A 24,525-nucleotide genomic window follows, 5' to 3' on the forward strand; every position below is an offset into this window, starting at 1 on the left:
CCACACCCCAAAACCACATTCCTACCTACTCCGACCATGCACCGTGCTTATATCAAAGTATATATATGGACGTAGAAGCCTGTTTCTTATTATCGTCTTTTGTCCTGTATATTCTAGAATGTATCGTCGTCTTTAAAGACACTGAGGTGTTCAAGAAGATGTCTATGTGGACTGAAGCCCTGACAAGAATTCAAGGGATCATGGCACACCACTAAACCAGGAAATGAATAATAAAGTTTAGATTATAGGTAACTTCTAATATTCTCTAATATTATCAAGCTAATATTACTATGAACCACCATGAAAAGTTGGGTGCTTAAACTAGGCTAAAGATAAAATTGTGTGGTTGGGATAATCTCTAATATTTAGTAATAATATCCAACTTTGAAGAGCGGTATCACATTTATTTGAATCTCCAATGCAATGAAAAAGAGAAATTTTATTCTTGTAACTTTTCGATGGTGTTTGCTTTTAACGTAATGCGCAGCTAGCGAAACACAGGGCTCTCGATGACTGCATCCTCCATGCTTTTTGGAAGCCGTAGATATCTAAAAAACGATCAAGAATATTACTCAGTAAAGTAGTTTTCAGATACTACACAGCAGTTTATCTCCGGTTTCCGCGAATCAAAGCCTACCCAGGAAAAAAAACGATTTTAGAATTGCTTGGTATCAATCAGCTGAATGAATCTCATGAATCTCGTTGCCAGCCTTCAGGGAGCGCTGCTCTCCTTGCAAAACCATCCCTGTACATCCCTGGCCAATCATCAGCTAGACTGGAAATGACGTGTATTGATATCAAGCAGACTCACAATCTACTTGAGCGAGATTGGTTATCATTTACAGTAATCAAAGAATAAAGCGTTGATGTCGCCCGTCATTATCTTGCGTCCACTTAGATAAGTATCGACGAAACAAAATGGCTAAAGACATACCACTGTGTTTTTGCGTCTTTGAAATAAAAAATGAATAAATAAAAGCTATCAACGTTTTGGACCCACCTGCAATCCTTAAGTTTCTGAAACTCTTCTGGTGTCATTTCTGTTTTCGGTGGACTAGGCCAAGGATATTTAGGCGCAGTATCCTCCAGGCTATGATAAACACTCAACAGCTGACGCAGGTTACTGAGCAGTGCAAAGTGGTTGCTATCAGGCTCATGCTGTCTCTCAATCATTTCAGATATATGCACGTTTGCGCCTAACGGTATGTGCGCAATCTGCCGTGCCCCTGTGTGGTCGTATTTATGAATGTAGTAACCTTGGAGATGGCGTCTGTGGTAGTCGTCATGGCGACTGTGATGGTCGTCATGGTGGCGCCGCTTATCTGAAGGCTTGTCTGCTTCGTATGGGAGATAGTGATGATGGTTGATGATGTTATCTGGGTGGATTAGACCATGGAAAGCCTCGGTGCTTTCCTTTTTCTGAGGAGCGAGCTGGGGGAAGTGTGTTTCTTCACGCGGAGAAAATCTATGACTAGAGTGTGGTTGGGGTTTGAAGTGTTGTCGTTCTGGCGGCGACGGAGGGTCGTGCATATTGTACGGGACCTTGTATGTTTTTCTAAAAACATTAGTGTCTTCCATTGTCGATGTACGACTCCTAAGCTCACCAACCGAGTAATAAGACTCACCACCAAGGCTTTCATTTCGTTCACGAATACCGTTATCAAATGAAGGACCACGTTTTCGAAAGTCGTGTTCCTCAAGAGTTCCTCTGCGGTGCCTGTTCCACACAGTGTATGGACCTTCTTCATCGATGCTATTTTCACGCGCGCGAAAGCGTTCGTCATCTACTTGGCTTCCTCTTCTCGCTTTTGGAAAGAGAAAGTGTCCTTTCTCTTCGTAGGTGCTGTCTCCCTTTCGTGGGCTGTGCGCGCGTTTCTCGTACGAAAAATCTTTCGGTCTTCCCGATGTCTGTTCGATTACTTTGTTCATCTCGCAGTGAAGTTTATTCAGGAACATTTTGTCTTCATCATGGAAGCTGTTCGTCTGAGTTAAATCAGTTTCACCATTCCTTTCATCGTGCTCTTTAGCTGGTTTTCTATTTTGAGCTTCTAATTGTCTCCTTTCCTTCAGGCTGAGATATTCTGCTCGAGATCTATCGTCATGGATAGCAGGGGGGTGCATATGATGTGTGCCTTTATCCGGGCCTTTATCGCAAGTACAGATTTGCGTTCCTTTAACATGGGAGCTCCGAGGAAGGTTACAAATAACACAATCAATGAATCCCGTAGTGCGGTGAATATCGGAGCCCCCTGCAGGTATGACCACGTGATCAGGCAGCGGTTTTTTTGCTTGAGGCATTCTTAAAGTAGACCCAATGACTTGCGCTCCTGAAGGATGAGCACTGCTCTCTCTAGAAGGGTGGTGTTTTGGTTTGTGCCCATGTGCTATGGAATGCCCACTGTCGTGTTTTGAGTGTCGTCCAAAATGCTCCTCTACGTGGTGCTCCTTGCTCTTTTTCAACCTCTTGAGCGTGTTGACGAGATCTTTCTCTTCCTTCCTATAGCAGTGGCTCTGTACATTCTTACATGCGTCCAGTGTACGAAGCTCTTTATTAAGATGTTCTACCTCGGCTTTGTTTGTCACTCGAAGGCCATAGTAATGCCCCTCCGATATATGTCGAAGTTGTCTAAGCATTTTCTTTTTTTGCTTTCAAGTAGAAATTCAGCATTCTCTAACTCCACCTTTTCAAGTTCAATGCGGAGTTTTGAACTTATGTGCGTGCGGCTGTGAAGCCGTCCATTATGACGTCATCGTCTATTATGACGTCATTTTATGACTTTAGAACTCTTTTGCGCGCGCACGGGTTTTTCGTGCCTTCGAAAGAGATTCTCCAAATAAAACCGGACCAAGCTCGCTAACACTTAGTTTTTGATTAATTTTTTTCCCCAAAATTGTCTATCTTTATAAACAGCTCGTAAGTATTTTGCGAGTTGCTGAAGCGGAAGTGATGCAACGCGGGTGTTGGCCAAAGTGTGATCGAAGAAATATGTGGTTTGGGCTCCCTGTGGTAAAACGCCTTCGGACCGATCAGGAAACGCAAGGAGCGAGAAGGGGTTTTATTTGGTATTTGCTCAGACAATAAATCGAACAGGAAAAGGCAGAAATATATTTGTCTATTCATTCATTCATTCCCTTTATTCGATTCATTTTTATATTAATTACCTTTGGTGATAAAGTTTACTATTTAAAAAAGGGAAAATTCTATATTAATATTTTAATTTTTCCTGTTTTCAAAAGTGTGATTAAAACAACACTTTTGATTAAAAATAGAGTCAAACATCACAAAAGTGTTCCAATATCTTCGCTATAATTACGTCATCCTGAGCTATGACGTCATATTTGTTTATTTATAGAATTTTCATGAAAAATATGTCTCACTGTTATGACGTATAATTAAGGAAAACCCACGTTTTTAGCCACCTACAACCCCGGAAGAAAATCTTGAAATCTCCCAAAAATTATTTATCGAGACGTGAAAAATGTTCCCGAACGATTTTAACTTACAGCGGAATAAATATTCCTGTGTTAAAAACATGGCGTGGTTAACCCCAGAAAATCCCTCCAAATTGTTTTTAAATCCTTCCTTGACCACGGATAATCAGGTATTCAAATTTACGAATCAAGCCACAACCGGAAATGCGTCGCCAGTCATAAAGAATTTATTTTGCTCAATGAGACGAAAAGAAGAATTTGAGTCAAATCGCGCGCTACGAGTACCCGATTTTGATTGGCCCGGCCCAGAGGGTTCCTTCGAGTTTATGTTCCGGCGAGTGACGTTCCAAGTTATAGTGTAAACACGATATCTCTGATGTAGGTCCATTAGTTTGATCGTTCTATAAAAGGCTGATTTTATCTGCTCTGTCCTCGATTCCTTCCTCTATGATGTAATCTTCATTTTATATAATTTTTAACTTGTGTGATAGTTAGGCTAATTGTCGAGGTCACAAAAAACATATCGGGGATCAATACCTCTTTATTCAAGTTGAAAATACTTCTAGATTTCACTATGACCGAGGTTCTGAATATTCACCATGAAGCTATTGAAGATTTTTATGATATCGCCCAAGAAATTGGAAGGTGAGTTTCAGATGTAATGCTTTGATTTCAGAAAAAAAATTAAATTACTTGGACTAATAGTCGGGTAAATTAGATGAAATACCCAAACTAATATTAATTCTCCTCTTATCTCAATACAGCGGGCAATTCGCAGTCGTCAAGAAACTTTCAGAAAAAGCTTCTGGTAAAGAATTTGCAGCTAAATTCATGAAGAAGAAAAGAGCGAAATCTCTTCGACTAGGAATGACTTCAGAGCAAATCTTGCGCGAAGCAAACGTTCTTCGCTCTATTAACCACAAAGGAATCATTTATCTACACGATATTTTTGAGACTAAACTAGAGTTCATACTGGTTCTTGAACTGTGAGTATGATTTGATGATTGAAAAGTTCAAGTATTTTTGCGTAAAAACGTTCTCTCCAGAATCAAAGTTGAGCACCAATCTTGTTTATTCAGATGAACGGTTTGTGATTTACAGCTCTCGGTTGATCCTAAAATGTTGTCGTTGGACATCAAATTGCCCAATTAATCCATCTTCTCCTCTATTTTTAGATTATCTGGAGGTGAACTTTTTGAATTTTTGAGCGAGCAAGAATATTTAACAGAAGATGAGGCTGTCGGATTCTTGAAGCAAGTAATCGAGGCGATCGAGTACTTACATCAACGCAGCATCGTACACTTGGACATTAAGGTACTTTCAACACTTCTTTCAGCGCAAAAATGCCATTGAATTTATTATTATTTTTGACCTTTGATATTACACAAAAATAGTGTTTGTACAAAATATTTCAAAATTCCTGCAGGTTATATAATAAACTTATTGTCAGCGTTGTTGATTTCATTAAAGAAACCTTTCCAGTGCAATGACTGATATTGACAAACTTCCAGACATGCTAAGTGTCGGTCACACAGTGTACGAATTAAAATGTAATTTCTGGTTGAACTTTATCCTCTGGGCATGTTTCATTAATTCACGGAACAGTCTTGGATGATAGCTTGTTTATTTAAGTCGTAAAATAAATTATCCAAGATTTCCTGCTCTTGTCTGATTCTGCAATTTTTGATTAAAAAAATATTTAAATTCCATTCCCATGGGAGGGAGAGAAATTGCAGTTTGCTTCAAGTACTTGTAGATGTCTTTATTTTCACAGTTAATTCAAAGCACACTCAAGTTATTGTGGTCGCATTGTGCCTAAATCTACTCAATAATTTATCATTATCCTTCTGCAAACTAGATATTCCATTAGTACAATTTCAAGGATCAAGTTTTGAAATTATGTATTTTACACAGCTTTGGCCCTGCAAATAATGTTTCTTGGTCACTTAAGTATTTAAACAAATCAATGAAAAATTGAAGTTATGTAGGATTTGTTTACTTTGAAAGCATTAAGGATTTTGGTGTGCTATAAGTAATGTTTAATAAACGAGCAAGAGTGTTTTATCGGGTATAAAACACGAAGCGTAGCCGAGTGGTTTTAGACCCGATAAAACACGATCTGCGAGTTTATTAAACATTACTTGGCTCGCTATTTAGATACACCTTAATTATTCCACATGCTGTAGAAACTTGTGCCTATTCATGAGACAAGCTGACTCCAGTTTAATTTTCGTATTTCTAGATAAATATATTTGCAAAGTGTCCATCCATTCGTGTTTAAGTTTATCTATAACGTTTAGATTTTCACAAGACGTTATTTATGACTAATTTAAGACACTTAAAGACATGCCTTAACCAAACATTATTAGTGCATTTGCATACAAGGAGTCACTCAAATCATGTCAAACAAACAACCTTTCATTACAAAATATACTCTTTTATTGCAGTCTAAATTTAAACTTTTTGAATTTCCAAAAGACCTTGATTAATATTTATTGTTTAGGTTGCATCAGTGGGGAAGCTTGAAGGAATACAATAGATACAAAGGATTTTTTCTAATCACAAAAGTTTTCTATCAGTTAAACTCTGAGTCCTAGCAAAAACTAAATACAATATGTTGTTTACCAATCAGCTTTTATTGTTGTTATTTATGCTGAGAGCATAGCTTTAAAATATTAATAAATATTATTTTGGATAAATTTTATCCTAAAAGAATATATAAGGCTTGAATATGGTAATAGTAGAGTGTACTACTGTATTTTTTCATTTGGAGTTAAGTTGTTGTGTTCTACAATTTAAAAGTGAAAACTAAATATGCTTTCTCAATGATCAAGAAAGAAATCCATGTTGTTAAAGGGCGTATACGTACAAGGTACACACTCTGAGAAAAAATATTACTGTACTTAGGCTGTGTTCACAATGTATGGCAGAGGGGGGGGGGGGGGGCAGGTGAAAATTTGAAATGTCCAGAATAATTTTCAACACCCCCTTAAAGTCATGCAAAAAGAATACGATCCCCCCTAAGCAAGGCTTGTAGCTTCTTCCAACAATTGTGCATCCCCCCATTTTTCTGATAAAAATTTGCCTATCCCCCCCTTTTTCCTACCAAAACTTTCCCGATCCCCCCTCAATTTCAACTCCCCCCCCCCCCCCCCCCGTCTGCCATACATTATGAACGCAGCCTTAACACAAGAAAAACGATTATGATGATATATCATTTTATGAACATTTTAAAGATAATTTTGAATGAGTTTCTAGTATGACTCTCAATCAACCATGAACCATAAATCTTGTTTTCATCTTAATTTAAATATTTGTACAAAAACTATAATTTTTGGAAATGTCTGTTGTTTTTTATTTTGAAAATATTATATTTAAGGAACTTAAAACACATGTGCATGTCTGTGTACTGTGATATAAACATGCTGGAAGCTATAGACCATGAACCAAGCTTAGAAACACGAGACACAGTCTAGCATTTTCTCTTGCTTTTCAAGTGCTCTACAGCAGCTGTTTTACATTGCTTTTATACAATATTTTTGAAGGATTTTGCTCGAACGTGTCTCTGTCTTCTGATCTAAACACGATAGCCAGCCAATCAGAGTGTGCATTATATCTCAAATATTTCATAATGATATATTAAACGTTTCTATATTGTTTTGTATATATTTGAAGAAAACAGTAATCTTAAAGATTGCAATGGTCTTTTTTTGCAATCAGAGATTACACTTTTCATGCTTACTAGGCTTTAATATTCAATTGCTAAATTCCAATTTGATCTGTGCCTTGACTTTGATCAGCCTAGAGGTTGTTTCCGCTAGGGTTCAATCTATAAGCTAGCCATGTCCAAATTTTGATCAGCCCGGAGTTTGTTTCTGGGTTGAATCTGTGAGTTGGACACCAGCTTGATCAAGCACTACAATAATTAACAAGAATATTTGAAGACACAATTACATGCCGACAATGATAACGCATTACCACAAACACAGTCCTATTTTTTGTCTTTTTTTTTTAGTTACTACATAATGTGTCATTAAATATCGTAATTAATGCTTCATTCTTTCTTTTCCTCTTGCAGCCAGAGAACATAGTGCTTAAGAGTGAGGGCTCTACTCAAATCAAGCTGATAGATTTTGGTTTAGCAAGGGAGCTGGCTAAAGGGGAGATGGTTAGAGAAATCATGGGTACTCCAGAGTTTGTTGGTAAATGCTAAATTTTCATTTGAAGAAAAATTCTTCTGAAGTTTTTTCCTGTTATTTATTTGTCAATTATTACTGATACCAAAGTTGTTGGACCAAATTTTTATTATCTCAATCATCATTCATTGTTAGTAGCAGCAGGATAATTATTATCATCATTCCACCTCCCAATGCCTTTGCCGTGAACTCCATTGTTATCATTATCACCATTATAAACATTGTTATCATTATTATCACCATCATCATCACCATCATCATCACCATCATCAATGTTATAATCACCACCATCATCGTCACCATCATGATCAACATCATCATCATCATCAATGTTATCATCATCATCACCATCTTCATCATCATCAATGTCATTATCACCACCATCATTATCATCATCATCATTATCACCATCATCAATGTTACAATCATCTTCATCACCACCATCATCAATGTTACAATCATCTTCATCATCAACTATCATCATTATAAATATCATCACCATCATATATCATTTTCATCATTATCATCATCATCATCACCATCTCTCCAATCGTTAGTATCATTTTAATCATCATTGTTCATCATCATCACCAACAGCATTACATTCACCAGCATCATCAAAACAAACACATTGACAATGACGATAACATAATTAAAAGTAAACATATCTTACTTGTCATTATGTCTCACATTTCTTCTTCCAGCTCCAGAAATCATTGCATTTGAACCAGTTGGAACCGAGACAGACATGTGGTAAGAACAAAATAAGACTTTCTTATTTTGATTCAATTTTGACCACTAGTTATGATTTACTATTTGTTAGACCATCAACTTGTGGCATACCACATACTGAATGGTTCAGAATATTCTAAAACCACATTATCGATGCTTAAAATCAATTGTTTGCCAAAGGCGAAAGTGAAAAATACAAAATGAAAATTAATAAAGCATGATGGGGGGGGGGGTGGTGCTTTATTAATTATTAATTGATTATTAATTTGAAGTCTTGTCAAAACCCCTTTGACAATACCAAGACAATAGCAAAAATTAGCATAACAAAAAAGCTACTGAAAAGGATTCTTGATGGCCTATTATTTTGTCCCCCATAAGTATTCCTCTAGGAAATCAATGCAAGGGATATATTCAATTATGATGAAGACAATGTAGGGGAGGTTCATATTTGCTTTTTGGATGCTCTACCTCAAGTTTATAAAATCTGAGCGCTGTAAACTTGTATCTTGGACAAAATTTTTGCTACCTCGGGATTTTATAATTATCTGAATATTAATGCTATTGAATGGAAAACCTTGCAATTTTACTATATTTATTTCTTTATTTGGTATTTTTGTTCAACAGGGCTATTGGCGTGCTAACCTACATCATGTAAGTAGAATATTTGAGCCTTCCTTATGCGCTTTTGTTTCCCACCTCCCCATCCACCCACCAGCAGAACCCCCTTTCCTGCAGTATGATACGAACACCCCTTTATAGAAACTTTGCACCATCATGTGATGGCAGCCATGACAAGAGGCACAACAATAGAGTCGTTCTCCCCTGAGAAAAAGATTTTTTCTCATGTAAATCAGATTAGACCAGATTTAATTGTTCCTGCCTCCTGTCATGGCTGACATCACGTGATGGTGCAAAGCCTCTATTCCGGATACTTTCTCTGTTTCCTTGGGTCTCCGAATTAACGAGGTTTCACTGCAATTACTTCTTATTAACCTATTTGATACGGATACCCTGTTATTACAGCCACCAGTTCTTGATGCTCACCTCACCGGCCATTAAAATCTCATCCACTCTTACAGGTTAAGCGGCGCATCCCCATTCCTTGGCGACAGCGATACAGAGACATTCAATAATATATCTCACGTGGACTACGAGTTTGATGACGAGTATTTTAAGGACCTCAGTTCATCCTCAAAAGAATTCATATCAGACTTGTTGTTGAAGAATCCTAGGTAAGCAATCAAAGTAAACGGGATGTCCACACATGTCTTCACTTCATATTAATGACCAATGAACCTATGTCACATGACGGACATGTTTTATTCTCATGAGAATAAAAACTGTTGTTTAACCTGCATAAATTTATTCTCGTGATCGAGCACTTGAAAGCGAGGCCAGGCGTGGTTTAATCTATTGTTCTAACCAACATGGCTGCCTAGTGAAAAAGGCGTCAATCGGAGCGATGTAAAAGAATAACTAAGGACTTAAGCCTTCTTCTGACTAGCGACGTAAGCAGACGCGCATGGTCGCACTATGAAAAGAAGCGACACAAGCACAAGAGAGCGAAAGATTTTGTTTTTCTTACTTTGGCTTGCGCTTGTGCTTATTCTTGCGACGGCTTGCGTCGCTAGGACAAGGCTTTAAAGAAATCCTGGCAGTGACCACTCTCAGTGCCTACATCTCAAACTAACCACTCCTCATTATTGTAAGCGCTTTTGAGATATACGTATAGGAAGAGCGTTATATAAATCATACATCACAAATGCGCATGGTATTATCCAAATATATATCTTTCGTAGAGGTATTACACTGGTTCATATTGTTTTGCCAGTACCCAAGCTAGACCAGAATGCAGCTCAGTGCAGCTCAGAGAGGCCTGTTGTAGTATACGTCCCTTGCGCCATGATTCAATAGCTTTTTTCTAAATTCGAAAAAAATTCTTTCTGTGTTCAGGGACAGAATGAGCGCGGAAGAATGTCTGAAACATGAATGGTTGCAGGAACAAGATGATAATGTAGATAGTCTTGCTACGAGCAAGTCTGAAGCATCCAGGGTAAGCCTGATCGACTCACTTTCTTCGCGCCTCACTTCTGATTCCATGGTTGACTTCCCTTAGTTACCGTTGCTATGACCCCTTAGTTACCGTTGCTATGACTCCCCTTAGTTACCGTTGCTATGACTCCCCTTAGTTACCGTTGCTATGACTCCCCTTAGTTACCGTTGCTATGACTCCCCTTAGTTACCGTTGCTATGACTCCCCTTAGTTACCGTTCCTATGACTCCCTTAGTTATCGTTGCTATGACCCACAAGCTCAAGAATTGTGCTATAATATATATGTGCTAGACATTTCGGACGTTAGTTTTTGATCGGAGTAAAAGAGGAGCTAGCGAAGAACTAACGTGGGAAGGAAACGTCAGGATTTTTACAAGCTTTTTTACACGTTCGAGTTTCCTTCTTACTCACTCATCAAAAAACATTTCGTTTAAGCATCCCCTTCATATATTATATGTATGTAGAATGCGAGAACATGAATCTCAAAAGAAATCATACTTTTTCTCGATGGGATTTTGTGGCATTACTTTTGTATTTCCATGTAAGGCTCCATTATTAGAGAGTTTTAGATTGACTTTTTTTCTCCCCGCAAACGGCAAACGTGACCACGTTTTCATAGTTTTCCTTTATCTTACTTTTCCTTTTACAAACCTTCTCACCAGGCGCAAATACTCTTTTGTTTTTCTACTACTTGGACTTTTTTGCGATTCTTTTTCAGTAATTTAAAAGAATTTTTTACTGGTCAACTGACGTTTCACGATTGCCGTGAACGTAAATCTAAAACTCTCTATTAACTGTCTTTCTTACTCCTGCCATGACAGAGCGAAGCAAAGACAAGAAGATCTACACTCATCAAAACCGAAGCCTTTAAAAAGTTCACTGCACGTGCGCGATGGCAGGTAAGAAAACTAGGCTACTTCGCATGAATTAGGTATAATAGTGCTGACCAAGAAGAACGAAGGCGCCGGTAATTACGCATGCTCAAATTCCACTTAAATTGAATTATAGGATTAGTGCATATGGTTTTATCGCATTTTGAGTATTTATGCTTGTTTGTGTCTGATATTGGTTGTTTATCTTGATAGAAATCTGTGAACAAATTGATCGCAATCAGTCGATTTGCTCTCCTTAGTAAGAAGAATGGACCGCTGAACAAAGGAGTGCTTCTTCAGGTAATTACAAATGATTTATCAGTTCATAGCTACAAATCGATTCATACGTTATTAGGAAATCTCTCTTTGAGAATCAAGAATAGGGTTTTTAAGTCGTGACGTACTTCCTTGGCCAATAACACGAAACATTGCTAAAACCTTTCCGCAACTTATTCCCAGGATTTATTCTCTACCTTCGACGATTAGATATATGGACAGAAAATCCTGCTATGAACAAAAAACACAGCAAAATGTCTGTAGAAGTAAGTATTATTAATTTGGAACCGGAAGTCGTTTTTCGTTCGAATTACGTCACACTTAACAGCTCTATTTAGGGTGAGGCAGCACTAGCTGACTCACCTCTTGGGTTCTATCCCTAGAATTGGTATCATATGTGAGTAGAGTTTGTTAGGTCTCTCCCTTGATTTGCTCGCGTAATAGACCTCTTCGGCTTGGGGTAATGTTTTCCCATTTCAGACCACGTGTCATTCCCTTGAGAATAATATTCTTTGTTTGAGCTGTATCCATACTCATGTGTCTTCTCATGTGTAACGGAGTGCAAACCTTAAACAAAGAAATGATACTCTAGGGAATGGTATGTAGTCTGAAATGGGAAAACATTACGACAGAGCCGAAGAGGTCTGTTGTCAAAATGGGTGTAAAATGTGACCTCATATAACGTGGTACAAACGTGAAAAAAGCGCGCGCATGGATTAAACTAATACGTCTCGCTCCTAACGGGACTTTTGAACAAAATTTGCATGTTTTATCGTAAAAATATACTCTATTCCTATTTGTATGCTAGCCCAAATATTAATGGTAATGCATGCTGGATTGAATTCCAAGTCTTTAGCATAATGTATCAAGCACAAATTTTACGGTAGTTCAAAGTTCGTCTCACTTAAGCACGGCTTACTCGTCATATATCCTCTATATTTAACTATTCCATGACGATAATCATTGTCTACCAAATATAACAAAAAAATTATAATCCAAAATAATCTGCGCCATTTTGCAATCCGAAGTGATGTCACGTGGAAGGTCGCGTGTCACGAATAATGGAATTTCATTGGATACCATAGTTACCAATCTCAAGAGGAAGATAATACTCTGAAATAGAATATGCAGGTCGTCGTTATCGGATTACCGAAGGATTATCGATCGATGGATCGGACTATATCCGGGACCGGCTCAATGGCATACACAACATAACATACTAACTTCCATCGCAATATAGATCTCTTTATCTTGGGCGTAATGTTTTCCTATGAGACCACATGTCATCCTCTTGATAATAAGATTCTTTGATTAAGTTGGATCAATACAATCTCGTACCCAGAGCCTGCGTTTCTTTTGGCCTGCGGCGAAGAACCAGGGCTTTGGCATAATCAATTTTTTGTTCATGCGCAATTTTCCAGAAGTAAAATATAATCAATGAAAATCATGCTTTCAAACAGGGTTTTGTGTTTACTTACGATCAAAATAAAAACCAGAAATCAGGAACATATTTTTTAAAATTTTTGGCAAGTGTTTGAACGCATGCGCTCATACCGGAAGTCCAAGAAATCCTGGTCTCAAAAAATAGATTATGCCAGAGCCCTCGTTCTTTGCCGCAGGCCAGAAGAAACGCAGGCTCTGGGTTCGAGATTGGGATCTATATTCATGTGCTTCCAGTGCGTAGCCATTTAACAAATGAACGATACTCTAGGGAATAACACGTGGTCTAAAATGGGAAAACATCACGCCGAAGGTGGAAAGGTCTATTTTCAACACCATAAACTAACAGAATCTAACACAGAAAATTTAACGACATAATGCGTCGGCATTAACTCTTTTCTTTCTGTACCTAACGCTTTTACTATGCTTTAAAGTTAAAAGATCCTGATATTACAAGAATTTATATTTTTGCTATGTAGAATTTGCTTCCATCGAATTATGTTTCCAGTGATATTATTTTTTGCTGTTTTTAATTTGACAAGATTTGTTGTATTTTTGTTGTATTATGAATTTTATATCATTTTGTTTGATGCAGTCGTTTCATTTTACGTTCATTCATACTTTTCTTTGCACTCTTTTTACTCGAATGATCGTTTATTAATGGTTTTTTTATAGTTTTTGATTTTTTGTTTTTTTTCTTTTTCCGTTTTTTTTAAAAACAAACTGGATTTTTTCCATTTGTTTTGGATTTTTTTTCTTACTTTTTTCTCTGTAACTTTGTTTTCGCTTCTGTCACGTTCGTTAACATATATCTTTACATCCACTTATAATTCATTCCATTCATCCTTCCTTCCATTCATCCTTCCTTCCATTCATCCTTCCTTCCATTCATCCTTCCATCCATTCATTCATCTATCGACCCATCTTCCTATCCTTCCTTCCATCCACCGACCAATACATCTATCCAATTTAATTTTTCCACTCATTCTCTCATCATCCATCCCATCCATCCATCCCATCCATCCATCCATCCATCCATCCATCCCACTTATTCTACCATTCATTCTTCCATTATCCATCTATGCCATCCATCCATCTATCCCAACATTCATCCATCCCGTCCATACATTCATCCCATTTTACCTTCCATCATTCTCTCACTATCAATCCATCGCATCAACCATTCACCCATCCACCCACCCACGCATCCATCCATTTATCAACCCACTAACTAATCCTACTAACCCACACTAACTAATATATAATATCATCTAACCTTTTTCCAGCCTACCGAGTCTGACACATCCTCTGACACTGAAAACAATAACGAGTCTCAATCCATACCACTTGACAGACTAGAAGACAGTGATCGGGAGAGTACAGCAGAATCGACTAACGACGACGAGTCCGAGTGCTTCACGGATTCACCCAGAACTGCCGATGAAAAAAGCGAAGAAATTGCCATAACAACTGAAAATGGATCGGAAAATGAAAGGAAACGTCTTCAAGACAAAGAGAATAAACTTAATAACGATGAAGAAAAGGAGCTAATTAATAAAATAACGACTCCTGAATCAAAGGATTATCCAAAGAGCAAATCAAGTGAGGAGATATCGGATAGTCTTAAGGATGAAAAAGTGCTGGACCAGAACCAATCTGAAATTCGTAAGGAGCAGAAAAAACCAGATCGGCAGGAGAAACCTGTTTTACCGGTTGCAAAGCCTGTACAACCCGTATCGAAATCATTAGTGAAAGAAAAAGCAGATCGGCAGGAGGAGAAACCTGTTTTACCGGTTGCGAAGCCTGTACAACCAGTATCGAAATCATCAGTGAAAGAAAAACCTGATTTACAGTTGAAAAAACCTGATTTACCAGAACATGTACAACCAGTGTCAAAGTCATCAGATGTGAAGACTGATGCAAAACAGAGCGCCACTCAACTTAAAGTCACAACTGAAAGAAGGCGGTTTTATGAGAACACCGGCGATGTCATGCAGAAATCCTCACAGATAAAATCCAAGATTAACGACATCAGGAACGAACGAAAACAAGAAGACGCCAAGTCAAAGAGTAAATTTTTGTTTCACGACAAAAACAAGGAGGACAAAGCGGCAAAGAAATTAGAACCGACGAAAATGAAATCTGGGAAGTTTGAGAGTTTGTTATCGAAGTTTTCAAAACCGCACGCCGCGAGCCAAGAAGATTCGAAGAAGAAGAAATACGCGAAGGAAGCGAGGAGATTGACCAGTGGAAGTGTCAAGAATAACAGGATTAAAAACGAGTTCGAATTCGAAGAACCTCGCACGAGAAGAAAATCAGATCAAATGGGTTCAAGAATAAATTGGCAAGCCATTCGGGGAGGGACGGACGAAAGGTTGAAGACGGCGGAGTCTCTTAAGACGAGCCAACAAACCAAGAGAAGTGATGGTCTTGCACGAAGCAGTGAATACCGCAGGGAGACGACTGGAAAAGCGGAAGGACTGACGCGAATTACGACATCAGATGATAAGACGAAGCTCAAGAGTACAACATTAGAAAAACCCTCTGCTATTGAAAAGACCCTAACAACGAGCGTCATTAAAACCGAGATTCCAAAATCAACGTCGTCGAAGTCTTTTGATAATGGTGTCTTGCGGAACCAACAGGATGTAAAACCCTCTGCTATAGAAAAGATCCTAACAACGAGCGTCATTAAAACCGAGATTCCAAAATCAACGTCGTCGAAGTCCTTTGATAATGGTGCCTTGAGGAACCAACGGGATGAAAAACCCTCTGCTATAGAAAAGATCCTAACAACGAGCGTCATTAAAACCGAGATTCCAAAATCAACGTCGTCGAAGTCCTTTGATAATGGTGCCTTGAGGAACCAACAGGATGTAAAACCCTTTGCTATAGAAAAGACCCTAACAACGAGCGTCATTAAAACCGAGATTCCAAAATCAACGTCGTCGAAGTCCTTTGATAATGGTGCCTTGAGGAACCAACAGGATGTAAAACCCTTTGCTATAGAAAAGACCCTAACAACGAGCGTCATTAAAACCGAGATTCCAAAATCAACGTCGTCGAAGTCTTTTGATAATGGTGCCTTGAGGAACCAACAGGATGAAAAACCCTCTGCTATAGAAAAGACCCTAACAACGAGCGTCATTAAAACCGAGATTCCAAAATCAACGTCGTCGAAGTCCTTTGATAATGGTGCCTTGAGGAACCAACGGGATGAAAAACCCTTTGCTATAGAAAAGACCCTAACAACGAGCGTCATTAAAACCGAGATTCCAAAATCAACGTCGTCGAAGTCCTTTGATAATGGTGCCTTGAGGAACCAACGGGATGAAAAACCCTTTGCTATAGAAAATACCCTAACTACGAGTGTCATTAAAACCGAGATTCCAAATTTAACGTCGTCGAAGTCTTTTGATAATGGTGCCTTGAGGAACCAACAGGATGTAAAACCCTTTGCTATAGAAAAGACCCTAACAACGAGCGTCATTAAAACCGAGATTCCAAAATCAACGTCGTCGAAGTCCTTTGATAATGGTGCCTTGAGGAACCAACAGGATGTAAAACCCTTTGCTATAGAAAAGACCCTAACAACGAGCGTCATTAAAACCGAGATTCCAAAATCAACGTCGTCGAAGTCTTTTGATAATGGTGCCTTGAGGAACCAACAGGATGAAAAACCCTCTGCTATAGAAAAGATCCTAACAACGAGCGTCATTAAAACCGAGATTCCAAAATCAACGTCGTCGAAGTCCTTTGATAATGGTGCCTTGAGGAACCAACGGGATGAAAAACCCTTTGCTATAGAAAAGACCCTAACAACGAGCGTCATTAAAACCGAGATTCCAAAATCAACGTCGTCGAAGTCCTTTGATAATGGTGCCTTGAGGAACCAACGGGATGAAAAACCCTTTGCTATAGAAAATACCCTAACTACGAGTGTCATTAAAACCGATATTCCAAATTTAACGTCGTCGAAGTCTTTTGATAATGGTGCCTTGAGGAACCAACAGGATGATGCTTCTGTTTGGGTCAGAAGAGCAACTACAAGTCTAATCGAAGAGAGAAGTAAAGGTTTTCGAAGTAACAGAAGGGGCGTACTAGGATTAAGCCACACTTCTGCTAAAGCCGAGGTGATGAAGTGGGAACAACGTCAGAACAATGAGGTAGATTCTTCTCCCAGAAGGCCGAGATCATCACCTTTGAAGCCTATGACAGACAGACCCCTCGTAAGGGAGTGGCAGAAGACTAGTACTTCAGTACACAATACGACAGTGACGGTGAATACAAAAGACACACGGAAAGTACCTTCCGTTGAACTGGGTACCGCTGTAAAAGATAAGGAACATACTCTACTCGTTCAAACATCCCCTCCACCTATTTCAGAATCCCAAAGTGAAGTGTTTAAAAAGCGGAAAGATTCAGGTACTAACGTCAAAACTGAAGAACGTAAAGTTAACCACTCGGAAACCCATGGGAATGAAAAGCCATTGGTGGAGAACGCGGGAAAATACAGAAATGTGGTGGAGAACCCACAAAACGAATCCCGAAAAACGGAAAATAAAAGTTCCAAACATAAAAAAGATAAAGAACGAAGCGAAATTAAAACAGAAATTCAATCTGGAAACACTTCTGCTTTTCCAGAATTCGATTTGACATTTCAAAAAATTGTCCCTGTGGAGAATGATGCTGAATTACCGGTAGAAGATGATGATTTCATTTGGGTGATGACGTCAGAGACAAACCCAAACCTAGAGTTATTGGTATCTCCGACTAAAAAATCAAAAAGTCATTCCAAAGTGTCGAGAAGAAGAAGTACCAAATCGAGCGAGGCAGACACGGAGCCTTCAGTACGTGAAAACAGCGGTGGCAGACGAAGAAGTACCAAATCAAGCGAGGCAGATACTGAGCCTTCTGCCCATGTGGACAGCGGCAGAGGACGAAGAAGTACCAAATCGAGCGAGGCAGACACGGGTCCTTCAGTGACTGTGGACAGCGGCAGGAGACGAAGAAGTACCAAATCGAGCGAGGCAGACACGGAGCCTTCAGTACGTGAGAACAGCGATGGTAGACGAAGAAGTATCAAATCGAGCGAGGCAGACACGGAGCCTTCAGTGACTGTGGACAGCGGCAGGAGACGAAGAAGTACCAAATCGAACGAGGCAGACACGGAACCTTCAGTACTCGAAAACAGCGGTGGCAGACGAAGGAGTGCAAAATCGTTTGAGGTGGAAAATGAAACTGCAGTTTTTGAGAGCAGCAGTAGTACAAGAAATAAAAACACAAGCGTAGTAGAAGTTGTGCCTACAGTACGATTGGCCAGCGGGAATACCAAATTAATTGATGATGCGTCTTCAGACACACCTTTGCAAGTCAAAACGATTCCAATGACGTCGGGTGTAACAACCGTCAACTTTGAAATCAATACGGGAAAATTTAAGCTAAAGTAAACTAGCTAACTTAAGGACAGATATTTTTTTAAACGTATAATTGTTTCCTCATATTCTTATTATGATATACTAGACTGGTACCGTGAAAAATTCACGACTTATCAAAGACTGTCTTGTTCTAGACAGCATTATTTTGATCACCATCTTGATATATTGGTCACGCGAAGAAAAAGCACGAGAGTATCGTCGAAGCAACAAACATGGCGGCGTTGTAAGCTGACATAAGCGTGCGATTTTCTCGAAATTCCCAAAAGTAAATCGTTTCAAATGAAAACCAAATTGCGCAATTCCTCGCCTGTAATGTAGAAAAGGCGTGGATTTGATATTTTCTTGCTTGGCCATTCTTCTGTGATTGGAGGAAAACGCTTCTCTCTTGCGCTATTATATATATATATATATAATTATGGGAAAGGCGGATTGGCTTTGTAAGCTGTGCGATAGTGCTATGCTTTTGGAACAAGATATATAACCTACGCTGGAGTGAGCGTTACTTGAGTTTGTTGTCCAAGCAGCACCAAATCGTAACAAATTCGCTGTCCCGGAAAAGCTTAGTTATCCAGTCTGCTATTTTCCACTTATGACATATAGGAATGTTATACACTTATTTCAATAAAGTTAGTCACCTGAAAAGCTATAAAGCTGAGGCCGACCAGGATTATGGGTAGATTCATTTTACACGTTCAACCGCTTGACAACTGTCCATGGACTTGTGAATCTTTTACCGGTTACAGTCTCACCTCTTCTGAGCATCATCGAGCTGCAAGTTGTATTAAAAAAGCTTTGTATATATATGCTTTTTTGATATGAAAAGTTTCCCATGATGCTCAGTGATCTTAGCTTTCTAGGTTTTTGGTGACTAACTTTAATGAAATAAGTGTATTCATCGAATAAGAAGCGCACAAACGATTTTGGGTTGGTAACTTTTAGAATACCAGCTTCGTATTTAGCAAAGCCACACGAGTAAATACAATTATCTAGCGTAAGAAGAATTATAATAAACCAAAATATTTATAGATAAATATTTAAGTTGAATGATAGCTTAAAGTAATGTTGATATTTAATTAATAAGTATTTCAAGATTAACTAGTGCCCAGACTTCACACTGTCCATTTATTGAGTGTAGCCTGGAGAGCAAATTGGTTAGGATTTTTTTATTGAAAACTAAAAATTCTTATTTTGTCAATTTTATAAAGTATTATTTTATCTCGTCAGACGATAATATTTAAGAGCACAACCCTTTATCTCTATCTTTCAATAAAATAACTGCATTATGCATTATTACTTGTGCCCAGACTTCATGGTGTTTATTGAGCGAGTGGAGTCTGGAGTGGAAATTTATTGAAGCTACTTTTTATCGATCATTTATTTAATGATATCTTGTCAGAAGAAAACATTGAAAACCACAACTCTCTCTCTCTCTCTCTCTCTCTAATAAAATATATGCATTGTGCTGTTTTTTAATTTTAATTTAATTTGCGTCGAGACTGTTTTCAATCAGTCTCATGCTTTCGTAGTCCACTATTGGATCCACTTTTCTCACTAAATAATTCATGTCTAGGGAATAAAAGAAAAATAGCGCACACGAGCGTAATATATACAAAAAAAAACAGTCTCTTTCCGTTACTCGGTTTGTTTTTACCGCGCGTGATTCGATAAACTGGGTCTGGACTATAGAGATTTTAAGCGCGACTTCCGGGTCCAAAACGGAAAGCAGTTCCATAAAGTTTTTTTTTTTTTACTTTATCTTAATAATAGGATTTGCTGTTCAAAGTTCTAATTGTTTCAGGTGGATGTTAAATTATTGAGAATATATTTCGCTTTATTTTAGCGGTTTTTGTTAGTAATTGGACCCGGAAGTGCGTCACAGCTTAATAGCTCTGTTGCTCGCGTTACGAAGCAGTCCTCTACACAATTATTTCATCGCGTTTTGTTGAAAATAATCATTGCAGGTGGACGATAAAGAATACGAAGACTCTGAATTCCTTGAAGAAGTTGAGGAAGACGAGTATGAAGTAGAAGAGTGTGAAGCTGAAACCATACCCGATCACACGGGGCACTCCGTAAGAAAGAAATCTGTCACAGTAGCAGAATGGAAGGTATTGAAACATATGGAAGAAATAAAGGAGTTGGACGAAGTGGATGAGAGCGAAAAAATTAACGAAATAATGGAATCGGATGAAAGAGAGGGAAATAAAGACGACATCAATGGTTTTAAAGAATTAAACAAGATCGATCGGTTGGAAGAGAAGGAAGATTTAGATAAAGAAGATATAGAAATCGATGAAGTGAAAATAAAAGTCAGTCCGTATTCCGAGTATAAAGAACTGGTGACAATGATCGAAGACCACGTGATTATGCCATTCGATGTTCAACTTAAACCTTTGCCTTATAAGGAAACAAGTGTTTGATCCACTAAGGAATACCTTATAAGGAGAACACTCTAATATCTTATAAAGAAGCCAATTTGATGCCTTATAAGGAAACCATTCCGATGCCTTATAAGGAAATGGCTACCTGGTTTTTCAACAGTGACACGCCTCATAAGGAGAACAATGATAACTTATGAGTAAGCCAAATTAAAGCCTAAGGAGACCAGTTTGGGGCCGTTTAAGGAAGCTAGTCAGATGCCTTATAAGGAGACCATTCTGATGCTGCATAAGAAAGCCAGTCTGATGCCATATGAGGAAAGTATTTTGAACGTCATACGGGGAAGCCCGTCTGATGCTGATCATTTGCGATAGCCAGTTTGATGTCACGCAAATAAAGAAACTAACATAAGGAAACCTGTTTAATGCAATAAAAGAAAACCACTCTGATGCCATATAAGGAAAACACTCTGATGCCATATATGGAAACCAGTCTGACGTCATTTAAGAAAGCCAGTTTGATGCCCTATAAAGGAACCATTTTCATATGAGGTAGCCAGGCTGATGTTTCACAAGGAAACCATTTTGATACCTTATTACAGTTTGTTGCACTACATAGGTTTTCATCGTTTCAAGTTCGTTTTTATTTTTATGAGTGAAAAAAGTTGAATCAAGGAGGAAAAGGTTGGAATTAATCTCACGTGACCACCAGACAAAACGTACATGATTATTGTCAGATAAAGAAGAAAAGAAATATTTATGTGATTATACAGAGTTAATTATTTATTTGATTAGAAATTGAGGTTTTATAGGATATCAGTATAGTTCACAATAAGACTGATAAATGTTGATTTCGGGCTAATATATTCCTTTTATATTGATTGAAATATCTAGAGAAATGTGTAAAACGGTAATGAAGATATGTATTTAATGAGCTTAATTTTTGGTAAGATGATAATAAATGTAATTTAATGAGCGATTAAAAGCTACGATCCCAAATATAAAATTTGTACATTAAAATAATACAACAAAATAAAAGTTTTTCTTTTTTTTATGACAACTATTATATTTTCCGCTGATTTTATTGCAATTAACTGGCTTTACACCCCCATACTCCTGGAGGACATTTATGGTTCTGTCTTGTTACTCTCAGTTTGTTAGTAGCTTGCAGTTGACTGGCTTTACACCCCCATACTCCAGGAGGACATTTATGGTTCTGTCTTGTTACTCTCAGTTTGTTAGTAGCTTGCAGTTGACTGGCTTTACACCCCCATACTCCAGGAGGACATTTATGGTTCTGTCTTGTTACTCTCAGTTTGTTAGTAGCTTGCAGTTGACTGGCTTTACATCCCCATACTCCAGGAGGACATTTATGGTTCTGTCTTGTTACTCTCAGTTTGTTAGTAGCTTGCAGTTGACTGGCTTTACATCCCCATACTCCAGGAGGACATTTATGGTTCTGTCTTGTTACTCTCAGTTTGTTAGTAGCTTGCAGTTGACTGGCTTTACATCCCCATACTCCAGGAGGACATTTATGGTTCTGTCTTGTTACTCTCAGTTTGTTAGTAGCTTGCAGTTGACTGGCTTTACATCCCCATACTCCAGGAGGACATTTATGGTTCTGTCTTGTGACTCTCAGTTTGTTAGTAGCTTGGTGTCGTAGTGATGCAGATATCACCATGGTAATAATTATTGCCTCCACACACACAGCGAAGGTCGAAATTCTTATCATTATCAATAGCGTCTAAAAAAACAAAAATTACTCATTTTATCAGACAGTTGTTTATTTTTAAGTTTTTAAAAATACCGTTTCGTTGTTAAGGAGATTTCTATTTGTTGATGTGTAAAGATCCTTGGTTTTAATATAAATATGTATTTAAGAATGAATGGAATTCGTGGCTATTGGCCTAGCCTAAAATAGCTTAAGGGGACATTTTTTTCAATAATGGCAAAAAGCGCCAAAAAACTAGACTTTCCTATCAGTTTTGATCCCAATTTTCGTTTTGTTTTAACACTCAAAACCTTTTTTAAACTGTTAGGAACTGATGTATCAAACTAGCTTCTGATTCACAAATGATTTCTAACTGTTATAAAAGCGAGCGCTTAATCGCCTATGAATTTCTATATCTGGTTCATGAAAAATATCTGTCGCCTATAAACTTGCTATATTTTGATCCCTAGACACTGCAGAGTACAGATTATTTCACTCACCTTCAAAAGAGCACTGCAGGAGAAGTTAAATGATGTGATATCTTGGTTATTCTGGTTTAGCTTCTTGTTCTGCCCAGGGATCCTTTTCCTTCGTATTTTATACGCTTTATCTTCGTTTTACTTTTGTTGCGACACAGGAAAACAACTGTCGTATTGCGTTCTCTCCGCATATGGACGGAAATTTAGCATTAGTATTTTTTTAAGATAAACACTCGCATCCCAGCTGATTGGTGTTGTCATTCCACCGTGGGGGGGAGCCAAGGGGGGAGCCAAGGGGGGAAGGAGAAGGAATGGTAGATTTTCAAATCCTCGGCTTTGATACACAAAAGTACACGGATCCCTTGATCCCATTTAAATTTTCAAACAAATTTAGTCTTCATTTCAAGCTTTAATAAGATTGATTTCCAAATACGTTTCGCTTAAGAACATTAATCGGCCAGTTTTTGGATTGAAATTTTAGACCCTGAAGCACCCATATTTTTATTACTTTATGGTAAAACATACCTCCGCCACCCCCCGGGGATTTGACCAACTCATGCCAAATACCAATGATGTTTATTATGATAATTTTTAACGTATTGTTTAGACGAAGTGCTCGAATTACTTCATCAATTTGCGACGATTTTGTTACGTATACCGATCATCATCTCGTCATCTTTTTTCCCTTGTAATTTCACTAGCTTTAGTTTTGATTCTAATCAGGTTTTCGTCAGGTGGATTCATTTAAGGTGTGGAAAAAAATTGCCTTGCGATGTTTGCTTCTTTTTTTTTTTTTTTTTTTTTTTTGTGTTCCTTTTTTTTTCCCCCACAACTTTCAAAACAAAATTCCACTTGCGGTATTTGTCGGTCAAAGCTTTATGTCAATGAAATTCCAAAGATGCCTATGTATAACGAATTTAGACCACAATGCACCGTGTTCGCAGTTTCATTCGTTACGTCACTTTTTCACGTGATTACTAACTTACTTTATCAACACCGGGTTCCAGTGCTTGTTTGAATGTCCCGCGGATTTCGAATCTAGGAGCGCATTGCATTGTTTGCCAAATCAAACATTTTCTTGTCATTCCTATTAATAATTCCCTTCAACTTCAAACATTTTCGGCCGCCAGCGACATACAAGTCATAATTAGGTCTTACTCTTTATTGATATCATTTATTCATTTATTTTACATTTGTGCGCAAACAAGACTTAGCAAAGGCGGACTCGAAATGGGAGTATTCACACACTCCATTTCATCCAGTTATTCCTCATCACATCTTGTGGACCTTTACAAGTGTAATAATATATTAGGTAAAACCAGAAGCAACGACATGACGCTGAGGGGAGGACAAAGGGTAACCGTGACCCAGTGCTGTGGTTAGAAATTTGCTGTCAAAATTAACAGCAATACAAATGTATCAATATTATTACCAGTTTATTATTATTTATATATTTTGACCACAACAAGACAGAAAATATTTAGTTTTCCTAACTATTTTTCCTGGATGTATCTTTAT

The 24,525-nt window shown here is 38.1% G+C and overlaps 3 protein-coding genes across 8 annotated transcripts in view; 2 read left to right on the forward strand and 1 right to left on the reverse strand.

Moving 5' to 3' along the window:
• The window catches only part of LOC116301160 (focadhesin), a 51,084-nt gene extending 30,566 nt beyond the window's left edge, over nucleotides 1-20,518 (forward strand). For 5 of the 6 annotated variants that reach the window (XM_089037295.1, XM_089037297.1, XM_089037300.1 and 2 more), the window contains one exon: nucleotides 118-451. In XM_089037295.1, the coding sequence (XP_088893421.1) occupies nucleotides 118-215 (98 nt within the window). In that variant the 3' untranslated portion in view covers nucleotides 216-451. Of the gene's footprint in view, nucleotides 1-117; nucleotides 452-20,400 lie in introns of those variants that run through there. The other variant, XM_089037296.1, reaches the window with a different exon arrangement.
• Nucleotides 488-2,634, reverse strand: LOC116301157 (uncharacterized). The gene is made up of 2 exons (XM_031710176.1): nucleotides 1,001-2,634; nucleotides 488-548 (listed from the first exon to the last, which is right to left on the reverse strand). The coding sequence occupies exons 1-2, from the start codon at nucleotides 2,632-2,634 to the stop codon at nucleotides 488-490; spliced, it is 1,695 nt and encodes a 564-aa protein (XP_031566036.1).
• LOC116301156 (uncharacterized) lies at nucleotides 3,367-19,738 on the forward strand. Its single transcript, XM_089037301.1, has 11 exons — nucleotides 3,367-4,077; nucleotides 4,197-4,418; nucleotides 4,608-4,746; nucleotides 7,511-7,634; nucleotides 8,333-8,381; nucleotides 8,985-9,011; nucleotides 9,440-9,592; nucleotides 10,314-10,413; nucleotides 11,235-11,312; nucleotides 11,499-11,585; nucleotides 14,288-19,738. Exons 1-11 carry the CDS (start codon nucleotides 4,007-4,009, stop codon nucleotides 18,449-18,451), a joined length of 5,214 nt encoding a protein of 1,737 aa, XP_088893427.1. The 5' UTR covers nucleotides 3,367-4,006; the 3' UTR covers nucleotides 18,452-19,738.
• Nucleotides 20,519-24,525: the final 4,007 nt, after the last annotated feature.

The sequence above is a fragment of the Actinia tenebrosa genome, unplaced genomic scaffold (genome assembly GCF_029948245.1).
Source record: "Actinia tenebrosa isolate PJP-AT-01 unplaced genomic scaffold, QUT_ActTen_1.0 PGA_scaffold0__85_contigs__length_37466705, whole genome shotgun sequence".
Lineage (NCBI taxonomy): Eukaryota > Metazoa > Cnidaria > Anthozoa > Actiniaria > Actiniidae > Actinia > Actinia tenebrosa.